At 45.5% G+C, this 13,764-nt stretch overlaps 1 protein-coding gene across 3 annotated transcripts in view; it reads left to right on the top strand.

Annotated features, from left to right (window-relative positions):
* KATNBL1 (katanin regulatory subunit B1 like 1) overlaps positions 1-13,764 on the top strand; it is a 31,667-nt gene that overhangs the window by 281 nt on the left and 17,622 nt on the right. For all 3 annotated transcript variants that reach the window (XM_085879491.1, XM_085879492.1, XM_085879490.1), the window contains exons 2-5: positions 4,168-4,304; positions 5,588-5,634; positions 5,752-5,825; positions 10,549-10,817. In XM_085879491.1, coding sequence (XP_085735617.1) covers positions 4,185-4,304; positions 5,588-5,634; positions 5,752-5,825; positions 10,549-10,817 — 510 coding nt within the window. In that variant the 5' untranslated portion in view covers positions 4,168-4,184. The remainder of the gene's footprint in view (positions 1-4,167; positions 4,305-5,587; positions 5,635-5,751; positions 5,826-10,548; positions 10,818-13,764) is intronic.

The following is a 13,764-nucleotide window of genomic DNA, read 5'->3' as shown; positions in this document are numbered from 1 at the left end:
GTGGTGACTGTACACCTCCACCTCCACCCTCACCCTCACCCTCACCTCCACCCCTCCTCCACCTCCACCTCCACCCCCACCTCCACCCCCACCCTCACCTCCACCCCTCCTCCACCTCCACCTCCACCCCACCTCCACCCCCACCTCCACCCCTCCTCCACCCCCTCCTCCACCTCCTCCCCCACCCCCTCCTCCACCCCCTCCTCCACCTCCACACCCACCTCCATACCACGTCTCACCTCACCTCATCCCACGTCTCACCTCACCTCATCCCACGTCTCACCCCCCCATCCCACGTCTCACCTCATCCCCCTCATCCCACATCTCACCTCACCTCATCCCATGTCTCACCTCTCCTCACTCCCCCCCATCCCACGTCTCACCTCACCTCATCCCATGTCTCACCTCGCCTCACTCCCCCTCATCCCACATCTCACCTCACCTCATCCCATGTCTCACCTCTCCTCACTCCCCCCATCCCACGTCTCACCTCACCTCATCCCACGTCTCACCTCGCCTCACCCCCTCATCCCACATCTCACCTCACCTCATCCCATGTCTCACCTCGCCTCACTCCCCTCATCCCATGTCTCACCTCACCTCATCCCATGTCTCACCTCGCCTCACTCCCCCATCCCACGTCTCACCTCACCCCCCTCATCCCACATCTCACCTCACCTCATCCCATGTCTCACCTCACCTCGTCCCCCCATCCCACGTCTCACCTCGCCTCGCCCCCCCATCCCACGTCTCCTCACCTCATCCCATGTCTCGCCTCGCCTCACTCCCCCCATCCCATGTCTCACCTCACCTTGTCCCCCCATCCCACGTCTCACCTCGCCTCACTCCCCCTCATCCCACATCTCACCTCATCCCCCCATCCCACGTCTCACCTCGCCTCACTCCCCCCCCCCATCCCACGTCTCACCTCGCCTCACCCCCCCATCCCACGTCTCACCTCACCTCGCCCCCCTCATCCCACATCTCACCTCATCCCCCATCCCATGTCTCACCTCGCCTCACCCCCTCATCCCACATCTCACCTCATCCCCCCATCCCATGTCTCACCTCACCTCGCCTCGCCCCCCATCCCACGTCTCCTCACCCCCGCCCCACCCCATCCCACACTCCCCCCCCCTTCCCACATTGTGAATTGTACCCGTTTACCTGTGAACACAACATGCGAGTTATTACTGCAGGCCTGTCACCATTCGCCACGGTTCTCTCAGAATGAGCTGATTTGTCACACAGTCTTGGATTGTTTTTGCCAACATGGGGCCCATGACAAAAGTGTGCATCACGATTTGTACCTCTGCCACGAAGGTGAAGGAGGTTATGTTTTCACCCCTCTTTGTCTGTCTGTCTGTTTGTCTGTCTGTGTGCAGGATATCTCAAAAGGTTAAAGACGGATCCAGATGAATTGTGGTGGGCAGGTTGTGTGTGGGACAACTTCTTGCTAATCAGATTTTGGTGAAGATCTGGATCTGGCATCAAGAATTATTTAAGTGATTCTTCACCATTGAGATTGGGCCAAAAACGATACGTCGCACGATATCTCAAAAAGTTGTGGACTTATTCAGACAAAACTTGGTGGACATGTTGGGTGTGTGGCAAAGTTGAATTGGTTCAATTTTGGTGAAGGTCCGGATCTGGATCTGGGCACGAGAATTATTTAATTTTTAAGTGATTCTTCACCATTGAGAGATCGGGGCCAAAAATGATATAGTCCTGTAGAGGATGATATTTCAAAATTGGGCCCGATATGTTCTCGTGGATCAGGTACGATGTGGTGGAGGTATGCGCTCCACCGAGTGCCCTTCTAGTTACGTAATGTAACGCTCGATCATCATGCGTTCTAATGTACGCTGTTCTGACTGGTTTGATTAACCCTTACTATTACACGACACTAGCAGAGCCTACCCATCGCTTCGCTGACAGACCAATTAATCATCCTGTTTGCCAAAAAAAAAAAAAAAATGGCAATTCTCTGTACGTGTGTATGTTTGTACGTACATCTGAAAATTACACGCACAAAAAACACAGAGCTCGCCCGATCTCCACCAAATTATGCATACGTGTTGGTAGTACCCAGGGTTAGGTCATGGACCAAAAAAAAATCCTTCCCTCCCACGGCGAGACTCGTCGATGCTCCCGAACGGAGCGGGTATTTCTAGTAAATCAAATATGATTTAGAGCAAGATAAACCCTGGCCTTTGTGCAGAAAGCTTTGAACCATATCCTGCCACGAATTACAGCCCTTTACACATGAGCAAGAGGAGTAGCAGTGTTATCGGCTCAAGAGCATGACATTGTAGTCTCAGACTTGATGGGTTGCCTGGTGTTGGCTTGATGTGTTTGGCGGTTGGCTTTGGGTCCCAGGGTCCTGAGTTCAAATCCCGCTCAGCTGTTGAATTTGTACCAGGTGTGGTTAACTCAAAATGAGTGCCAGCATGCTGGTATCCTGTGTTGGAGTGGTGACCCATCCAGGATTGTGCCCAATTGCCAAGGAGACTGCTCAAGCAGCACCAACGCTCTGCACGGAGTATGGTCCTAATGTCCTCCTCCTTTATGGGCCTGCTTTCCCAAAGGAGGACTATTTCCACCAACACTTGACATCCTTTGTCATGGATACTGCTCAGTTTTTCCCCAACCTCTTTTTGTTTTTTTTTTGTTTTTGTAGGGGGGGGGGTTATATATTGTACAACATATAAAACCAATAGATGAATGCTAAAATTTTGCATTAATATTGTCTACCTTTTGTAAGTTAGACAGGAAGTGACATCAATGCCATTCTCGGTAAAACAATGATGGCGACTTGCCGTGAAATCGCAGAAGAGTTGGAGGCTTGAAAAACCATCATTCATTAAAAAAAAAGTCAAGGCTCATGGAAGACTTCGAACCCAGAACGGATCAGGACACAACAAAACAAAAGGAAGAGCAGAAAGAGAAGTGCCGAGGGGAAAAATAGACAGACAGACAAACAATGGATGATGGGGCTGGAGAGAAGGTGGACAAGATGCATACAGAAGCAAAAAAAAAATTGTGAGGGTGGGGGGGGGTGTGGGTGGTTTAAAGGGTGTAGAAAAGATCATGGTTTTGGATGAGGGATGAACTCAGATGGTGGTGAACAGCAGCTGTCTTGAAGACGTGGAGGGAAGAATTGGATTGAAGAGAATGTGGAAGTTGGTTCCACAGGTGGGGGGGAAAAAAAAGAGGAATAAATGAGTGGAGGTGAGCAGTGATTCTTGACTTTGGGAGTTTGACCAGAAGGGGTTTGATGGTGGACCCCTGCAGATACCTGGGGGTCAGGGTGGCGAACAAAGCATGAAGAGTGCAGAGGGTGCAAGAACAGAAAGGAGGCGGAAGAAGACAAAGACTACCAGCGATGGTGAAGTGATAGGTCCAGAAACACAGGTTCATTGTGGGAGATGCGAGACGAGCCCACAGGCAATGGCCAGATATGCTGGCTGATGGTGTGACTGCCGAAAGTTATGCCTGCCCTTAAAACGCAAAATTTTACCACTACTACTACTCCAGTAGAGATGGGTTGCAAAGTTCCAAATAATCCTCCATATGGTCTAGTCTTGTCACCTTTTGATCTTCATCTTTTTCGACCACTCCTTTCTGGCAGATTGTGCAGACAAACTACTCAGCATGACAAATTAATACTCCAGGTTTGACATATATATATATATATATATATATATATATATATATATATATATATATATATATATATATATATTATATATGCTAGACGACCCGTGTACCCGTTGGTTACCCATTGTGACAGCAGTTGATTAAAAAAAAAAAAAAAAATTTTAAGTAAAAAAAGATAGCTCCAGCGAACTATACCGCTGAGGTTGTTTGCATTGATCAAATAATCCTGAAGAGTACTTGACTGAATCGGGAATTGACTTTTTACTAATTTTTTTGTTGCCCGATTTAAATGAAACTTGATGCTGCACACCGCAGGTGAATGGTGAGTAAGGTGGGCTGAAAATTTTGGTGCTATCGTGTACTGTATTGGCTGTATTTCGGGAACATACATATATACATACATACATACATACATACATACATACATACAAGACGAGAGTTTTAGTAATATATATATATATATATATATATATATATATGTACATATAAATTATTGTTGTTTTGCAGTTGCGGCAGACCTGATTATGGCACCTGGAGGACGGAACAAAATCGTCAGGCAAAGAAGGGCACCACGAGAGTCCCTGGAATTTGTGCCACCAGCAAAGCAAAGGTGTTTGAGAAGTGCCAATGAGAAGCATTCTGAGGCAAGCAAGCTTTTGAAATATCCTTCCTGGAAATCATTTGTGGGAAAAAAAGTATTTTTTTTGATGTTCTGTTTTGAACAATGTGTGGATATTTTCTGGCCAGATATTTCCAGGGTTTTAATGAGGACAGGGTGGACAATAGGCATATGTGTGAAAAGCTTTTTCTTGCTGGTCAAAAGATCTCATACTCTTATTCGTGCACCATGCTCTGTACAGAGTTCTGCCGAAGAAATTTCTTGACTAGGGTTGCCACTCCGACACGGGAGTGTCAGGGGAATGGAGTGCCACTCTGGCACAAAGGAATGAACTTTGCCACGATGCTTAAAATCCCTTTGTATTTCACTTCTTGTTTTGATGACATTACTCTACCTCTAGCAGCCTAGACTCTTGGTTTGGTTTCGGTACCAAATGATTTTTTGTTTTTTTTCTTTACAAGATTGAGACTCGTTTAATGAGCAAGGCAATGAAGAGTATGAACTCGCAGAGAGAGAGGAAGAAGAATAAAACACTCCATGTAAGGGAGTTGGGTGAGGCAGGGTCAATAGTCGTTAAAAAAAACAGTTGTGGATATGGATGGGGGTGACTTGCGCTGATAGTGTTTGAAGCCCTATGTTCAGTCTCCATCTGCAGCCACATGTCTGTCCCTGTCAGACAGCTGTTACACATTTGTCAGACATTCAACATGTCTGCCCTTCAGCAATTGCCTCTCTTTCCAGGAAAGGTATTGGGATGTACGTCTATTTCCTGGAAAAGGTTTGGCCATTTTGAGGCAGTATATCATCCTGATAATGAAGAAGAACAACTCCTTTTGTGTCTTCGGACGCGTAGGACTGCTGAGGCAGTTTTTCCTTTGTGAGGAGGAACAGTCCTGGACGGGTCCCCACTCCGGGATACTTGAACAGCTCATTCTTCCCAGTCAGCTGGTATTCATTTGCCGAACTCAGAAGGATGACAGGCTCAGTCAACCCACCTGGTGTTACTTTAATGGGTGACGGGCTCAAACTCGGGACCCTAACATTTTAGGACGGCCACCTTAACCGGAGAGCCAACAGCAGGCTTGGAGGATCATATTAATAAAAAACAAATTTGAGAGAGAGATTTTGGGTATAAAAGTAATTGTAGGTTGGGAGTAGATTGTAACGAGGGGGGGTGAATTGTGTGAATCATGTATGGGGCCAAGTTGTGGGATTGTCAAAAATTGATGTTTTTTGTATGTAATATGTGGATGGATCTTGAAAAGATGAATTATTTGTCGTGGCTAATCCTGTGCTTATGTTCTTTAGGTCACCTCCCCAACTATTAACAGGCTTGGTTGCTATCAAAAGAAACGGTAAGGTCATGTTTTGGGGGTTTTTTTGAGCAAGTTGATATATTGCCTTCATTAATTTGACAAACAAGCCATGTTTTGTGTTTTTTATTTTTGTTTTGTTTTTTTCTCCCCCTCTAGCAAAACCAGAAGTTTGGCAACAGACAAGCAAGCACCTCATTTGGAAAACATATGCCTGTCTGCGCAAGGAGTAGGTGAGACATTGTACATAGTACCCATGTATTATCTTGTTACCTCCACCACCGGAGGTTTTTTTTTTTCATCCCTATCTGTCTGTCGGTTTTATCTATCTGCGAGCAGAATATCTCAAAAAGTTATGGATGGATTTGTACAAAACTTAGTGGACAGGTTAGGAGTGACAAGGACGAATTTATTAGATTTTGGTGAAGATCCGGATACGGATCCGACATATCGGTGAAATTCAAAACGTAAACTGTTCAGGTTGGTGGAACTATGTATGCTACCAAGTGCCATTCTAGTTTTGTTTCTGTGATGCGCAAAAACAAAATGGAAAAGGTTTTGGCAGCATTATATGCTGTGTCAGCTCCAGGTGGGAAAAAGGACTGAAGATGAAGGGTCAATGACTGACTATCCAGTCTGCATGTGTGATGCTTACGGCTAAATGATGGGGGGGGGGAAACTTGACTGAAAACTACTTGACCAGCCACAGGAAAATGAGTCGCTGGAAGCTGAATAATGCGAAAGTTATACCAGTGATGGTTTGGGCTGCAGGTATGATGAAAATGAATCTCATGGAGATCATAAAACCCATCCCTAGGAATATTATTACAAACAAACTACAGTTGAAAGCTGTCCGGGGCTCAGTGACTATCCTGAAGAGAGCTCTCGACACAAATCTTTGTCAACAGAAAACGTCACAGCTTGGTCCATGAATCGTGACCCCTTACTGAAATGAAGGTGGATACTTTGAGCCCACCATGGGAGGACTCCATTCTACATTCTGAAACTCGCATATGAAGATACCATTCCACGTCACACACACACACACACACACACACACACACACACACACACACACACACACACACACACACACACACACACACACACACACACACACACACACACACACACACACACACACACACACACACACGTACACACACATTGACATTTGTTGGTATACACACACACACACATTTTTGTACTCAGGACCCTAAAATCAAATCAAAATGGTACAAGCGTTTTTTTGTTCGTTTGTTTGTTTTGTGTACGTTGTCAAGGCTCATATAAGAGTGAACACACAGAACGTATAACAAAGACAGCAGCAGACAAGAGGGGCGGGAGAGGGAAGCACAAAACAGTGGAGAGCAGAGACATTAGGAGATCTGCGGAAGGGAAAGGGATGGGGCGGGGTACACGGGGTAAACAAGATGGACGCAACAGAGACTTTCAGGAAGGAAAGCAGGGAATTTGAAGAAGGTGGGTATGGGGTGGATTAACAGGGGTAGAAAAGATCATGGTTTTGGATGGGGGAAGATAAGAGATGGTGGTGGTGAACAACTGTTTTGAAGACCTTGAGGGAAGAGTAGGATTGAAATGAGTGTGGGAGTTTGTTCCAGAGGCGGGAAAAATGGAATGAAAGAGTGAAGGTGAGCGGTGATTCTTGCTTTTGGTAGTTTCACCAGAGGGGGGTTACTGGCGGACCTTGAGCGCCTTGTGGAAATATGGGGTGGAGGAAGGGGACAGATCAGACAGAGCAGGGGGGTGAGGCCGGAGAGGAGATGGTAGAAGACAGAAAGACCACCGACCTGCCTGCGGTGAGAGCTTTACACTTCACATTCTACCAACTACAGTCATAAATAATTTGTGACACTCACATTAGTTCTGTCTAGAATCTATCAACGTATAGTCATCATAGTACGACAAAACCCAAAATATTTTCCAAGCTGGATAATTGCAAATAATGACTTGATGTTCTCCGATTATCATTTAAGTGGAACGTTTATATACCTGTTGAACAAAGGCACTTTGAATGAGGTAATTGACAATTTGGCCCCAAAATTAATGTATCTGTCAAGACTTTACAATAGATTGATATATTTTAGATAAATAACAAACAAATCAGTGCTTGAAGAAATTGGACCACAATGTACATTGGAAGCACTGTTGCAAAAACAGTGGATGGGGACTTGATGGAACTGGAGGCCGAGAAGGTTTCAGAGGAAGCTGGAGCAGATGAGGATGTCAATGAAATTCCCAAGTTCACCATCAAGGGCATGGCTGAAGCTTTCAACCTTGTTGAGAAGGGCTTGGTTGCATTTGAGACTGAAGACGAGCCTTGTCAGGTTCACCAAAGCGGTAAGAATCATCACCGATGCCCTCAGCTGCTACAAGGTGATTTATGATGAGAAGAAGAGGGCCGCTGTCCAGTCTTCCTAGGACAGATTTTTCAAGAAGGTGGAAAGTGAGGCAGCACCATCAACTTAATGTGTCGAGGATCCAGATGATCCAATGTCTGTGCCATCTACTTCTGCAGGCATGCTGCAGCCTCCTCTCCAGCATCACCATTGCCACCTTCATCATACTCTTCCAATTATTACTCTTTAACAGTCACCGGAATAAACAAGAAAACCTTTTTTTTAAAAATGAACTCTACGTGTGCATTTTGTTTTTATTTTATGTTATGTGCATGCATGCGCCATCCTTCGGATGAACATTAACCTAGACATCCCATCCCACACTCACCTCTAAGCTGTCTCACCTGGATGGGTCACCACTCTGACTCAGCTTGCCCCAAATAGTTATTACCCCAGTGCACTCTCATTCATTTTGCTGACCTCAGAAGGATGATGCACTGAGTCACCATTGCTTAACCACCTGCATTGTCACTGAATTAACCACCTGGTGTTAATTCAGCGGTCGAGAGGGGCTCAAACTCAGGGCCCGAATGTCCCAAACCAGCCACCTTGACCATGAAACCAACACCAGGCTTATTGAACATTAACTTGAACAAAATATCCTGTAAAATTTCACTACTTTTTATTTTTTTTTCTGCCAGAAAGTGAGAAACTCTCATTGAGGTGCTATCACAATGTGGAGGGGTCAATGGCCAAGACCTGTCAGACCAAGACCTTTCCTTTGACCTGTCAGAACTATGGGTGTCTCATGGTGGGGTCGAGACCCATACTCTACACAGCATTTAAGGACATTCACACAAAGTCGTGAACATTTCCGTCGCCGAGAACCGATCCTAGACGGATCACACCTGCATCGTGAAGTACAGAACTTTCCTGGAGCTTGGACATGTGGAAGAAATTCAGTTCTTCTCTGTCGCAGTCCGAGACATTTATTAACAGAAAACAACAACAAGCATGCACAAGGGAAAGAAGGAAATACAGGCCAAGCAATATCAAACACGATCCTCTTTCTGCTCAAAATGCACACAGCAATCCTCTTTAAACTATTTTGGACAGAAAAAGACAGGGGAGGGCTTGACATCTGTCAAGGGTAAATGGAGGGAGAGCTGACGAGCATGAAGTAATGTGAACACCAGTTCAGCCTTGAGGAGAGGGCGATAACATGGTTCAGACAAAACACAGAGACCAGGTGGATTATTTTCGGCTAGACATTGAGGCGCCAGCAATGCGTTCTTCTCCAGCAGCTGGGCAGTTTCATTTAAACATTGGAGATATCAGTCTTTGTTATATGTATTTCAGTGAGATAAAGCACAAGTGAATGTAATTGAGAAAACATGAATATAACAAGTTGTTTTTTTTTTTTTCTTCCACAGACACGTCCCTCCAATTTGATCCAACTTACCTTAAAGAATCACTTCAGATCCCATTTTTAGCTTTAGGAATAGAATGAATGTCTCAGTAATGCCCTGAGGATAATTCTCATCCACTTTGGTAAGCCTTGCCATGTAAGAGCATCGCTTCACCATCGTTAACGACAGATTTATTTTGTCGAATAATTTAGTCCCCACCTTGAGTGGCCTTTGGCTTTGTTGTGGGCGAAATCTCATAAAAACAATTTTTTAAAAAGTCCACATTATTGTATTTACAGAGGCTTGTGATTACGTTTGATTGTCAGTTTCATAGAATGTCACATCTATAAATGTACAAGCTATTAAAACGATTTGATGGGAGTTTATGCATTTTGAATTGAGTCTGTAGTGATATCTCAGAGGACGTGGCACATAATGTACTGTCGGACCCCGACATTTGTGGGCACCGTGTATTCGCGGTTCATGAAATGTGACCTGCTTCGACATTTGCGGTTATTCGCGGGGTTTTTTTTCATTTTTCCATAGGCATATTTGCGGTTTTTCATGGGATTAAAAAAAAATTCCTTCTGAATCACGAACCACCAGGAACCTATCCCCCTTTTCCTCACTGAAACAATGCCCTGACATTCACGGATTCGACATTCGTGGCATTTTTCAGGAATGTATCCTCTGCGAATGTCGGTCGGATAGTATTACAATACTATTGTTTTGGCAAACTTTTAATGTTTAAAAAATGAACTGAAAATATTTTTTCGATCAAAAGGTCAAGGTCGCATAAAATCATCAATTTTCATCCGATTTACTTGAAATTTGAATTGGGTTTGCATATTGGGAATTGGTTTACCAATTAAAATGCTCTAGAAGCCGATTGTTTTAAGTTCAAAAGGTCATGGTCACAAAATCATGAATTTCCATCTGGCTTGAAATTTTAGCAGGGTTGCATATTGGGTCATGAAGCCTATTGCTTTTGATGTCAAAAAGTCAAGGACACCTAAAATCATCAATAATTTTGTATTTTTTTCTTCGTTGTTTTCATCATGTTTAGCATAAGGAATAATAAAAAGTGGACACGAACGGGCTTTGTATTTTCAGATGGTCTCTATTTATTTTCTTGGAACAGTTTTTGGATAAACGTTTGTTTATACTGTACTCTCATTCTTTTTCAGTGATAGGGAGCAGGTTGAGTGGTAACGGAAACGAGTGGAAGTTTAAAGCTCTACCCGAGAAGAAGGAGCTCCGTCTGTGCTGTCGTGACTTGCCACAACAGGACATGATGGCTGAGCAGGAGAATGAAATCCCTCTTGTGGGAAGTGTAATGGACCCAGGGAGAGCTCAACATTTGGATAAGCCCGACTCGACCTCGGATGAGACTATGAGCAGGTTGCATCTCTCTGATGTAGACCGAGAAGTGGAGATAGATGAGCTGTGTAAGGAGGTAGGGTCGAGGTCATGCTTTTGTTTCTCTCTGTCTTTCCTTTGACCTGTCAGAACTATGGGTGTCTCATTTGCATTTGGGTTGATGGCATTCATGGATGATTGCTCCAGGCCAAACTGATCTACACCTCTGAGTTCAGTCAGAGCAGGAATTTGGAAATTAGTCAGGATACTGACACGGTATCCTCTTCTTTTTGAATCACACTGAGATATTTCACTGAGTGATACCAGATAGAACGGATGGCTTAATTTCATGAACAAATGGACAGTGTCTTCTATATTTTTTTTTGTATACCTTGTCAATGCTCGTATGAGAGCTAACACACAACGCACATCAAGGGGAGCATGAGACAAGAGGGGAGGAGTGGGAAGGACAAAACAGTGGGGAACAGTGACATTAGGAGATATGGGGTGGGGAACACAGGGCACACAAGATGGACATTACAGGGACTTTCAGGAATGAAAGCAAGAAATTTGAAGGAGGTGAGTTTGGGGTGGATTAACGGGGGTAGAAAAGATCAAGGTTTTGGATGGGGAACGATAAGAGGTGGTGTGAAACAGCTGTTTTGAAGGCTTGGAGGGAAGAATGGGATTGAAGAGAGTGTGGGGGTTTGTTCCAAAGGTGGGGAAAAAAGAGGAATGAAAGGGTGAAGGTGAGCAGTGATTCGTGATTTTGGTAGCTTTACCAGAAGGGGGTTTTTGGTGGACCTTGAGCACCCTGCGGAAATATGGTGGGGACAAATCGTAGACAGAGCAGGGGGGGCGAGACCGGTCAAGAGACGGTAGAAGACAGAAAGACCACCGACCTGCCTGTAGTGAGAGTGAGAGGCCCAAAGACTCAGCCTCATTGCGGGAGATGCCAATGATCCGAAAAGCCTTGGTTTCCACGGCATGAAGCCGAGAAAGGTGAGAGGCAGGAGCACCAGCCCAGAGGGGAGAGCAGTACTCCATTAGTCTGCGGACGAAAGCTTCGTACATGGTCAGGAGCTCAGGTGGGCCGAAGAAGGACTTTGCACGACGGAGTATTCCCAGTTGGCGACTGGCTTTGGAGGCCAGGTTGGAAATGTGGCTTTTCTAGGAAAGATCATGGCAAATAGTGAGACCCAGAAGCTGGAAAGAAAGGACTTCTTCCAGGGGATTGTTGAGAAAGTGGATTGGGTGGGGGGTGGGGGTTTCCAAATAGTCCTTTCAGAGAGACATAATGAGAGTGTGAGATTTGTCAGGATTGAAAGACATGTTCCACGTGATGGCCCAGTTTGTGATTTTATCCAGATCTGCAGAGAGCAAAGAAGCTGCTGCTTGCCGGTCTGAGGGATGACAGATGGTATGACAGAGGGTGGTCATCAGCAAAGAGATAGAGGATTTTCCAGAGAGTCGGAGAGATCATTGATGAAAACCAAAAATGGAACAGGGCCCAGAACACTGCCTTGAGGAACTCCAGCCTGGACAGGAAGAGGAGATGAGAGAACTCCATTTAGGGCCACATGTTGACTGCGACAGGAGAGGAAGTCTGCGAGCCATGAGTGGAGATGTCCTTGGATACCATACGAAGAGTTTTTGGTGAGCATAGCAGGGTGCCAGACTGTGTCAAAAGCACGCGATATGTCTAGTGATATGGCTCTGATTTCATGTCCGGCATTGAGGTCCTCCATCCATTGTTGGGAGAGCAGAAGCAGCATATCCAGGGTAGAGTGACCTGGTCTGAAACCAAATTGATGATCGGAAATCAAGCCATTGGAGAAGAGGAAGGATTTGATGTCTGAAGCGATGATGGATTCCATAACCTTGCTGATGATTGGGAGAAGGCTGATTGGTCTGCAGTTGCAGGGATCTGTTTTTGCACCTTTTTTATACAGGGCAGTAATGTTTGCTGATTTCCAAGTGGATGGCAGATGACCTTGAGAAAATGAGAGGATGAATAGAACAGAGAGAGGGTGAGCAAGAGCAGAGGAGCAGGTTTTTTTAGGACACGTGGGCTGATGCCGTCTGGACCGGTTGCAGAATCTGAGTCGAGGTTTGACAGCAAGCTCTCCACTTTGTCAGAGGAAAAGGACAGAGAGACCAGGGACAGTTGGGTGCGACTGGGTAAGGTGGGTGCAGAAAGCAATGTGTTTCGGACGCAAGATTTTGATGCAAACACCGAGTTTAGGCATTCGGCCTTTTCACATGGGGTATCAGCAGTGCGGCCATTTGAGGTAAGGGAGGGAATGGAGGGGGAACATACACCAGAAACAGATTTGATTAGATGCCACCAGGATTTGGAGGAGGGAGAGAGGTTGAGAGTTCAGATTTGAGCTTGGAAAGATGTTCTTTTCTGACTCTCCTGAGGGTACACACACACACACACACACACACACACACACACACACACACACACACACACACACACACACACACACACACACACACACACACACACACACACACACACACACACACACACACACACACACACACACACACACACACACACACACACACACACACACACATACACATACACATACACATACACATACACATACACATACACATACACATACACATACACATACACACACACACTTGTTCCAAACTTTATGGAAGGAACTGAGATTACCCTCATTTGGGTTTGCTTCCCATGAGGCAAAGGCAAGTTGTTTCAGGACAACTGCCTCGTCACAAGCTTCAGTGAACCATGGGTGGGAGGAAGGGTAAGACAACTGAAGACTAGAGGGGATAAATCTGTGCATGAGGGAGAGCAAGTTTCTTCGAAAGAATTCCCAGGATGAGTTTATGTTGGAGAAAGTAGCGATTGGAGAGCAGTCTACAAGTTTGATGGCTGCTTGGAGACCCTGCCAGTCGGCTTGAGTGAGTGAAATGCCAGACTCGACGGCGCTGAGGTGGCAGATTAGGGAATTGGGGTGTGAGAGAGTGAGGGCAGTGCATGGAGAGTGAGGAATGGAGTC

This window comes from Eptatretus burgeri, chromosome 4 (assembly GCF_056783735.1).
Source record: "Eptatretus burgeri isolate ZD-2024b chromosome 4, Ebu_testis_v1, whole genome shotgun sequence".
In the NCBI taxonomy this organism is placed as follows: Eukaryota; Metazoa; Chordata; class Myxini; order Myxiniformes; family Myxinidae; genus Eptatretus; species Eptatretus burgeri.
Note: the sequence above shows the minus strand (reverse complement) of the source record. Positions and strands in the feature narration are given on the sequence as shown.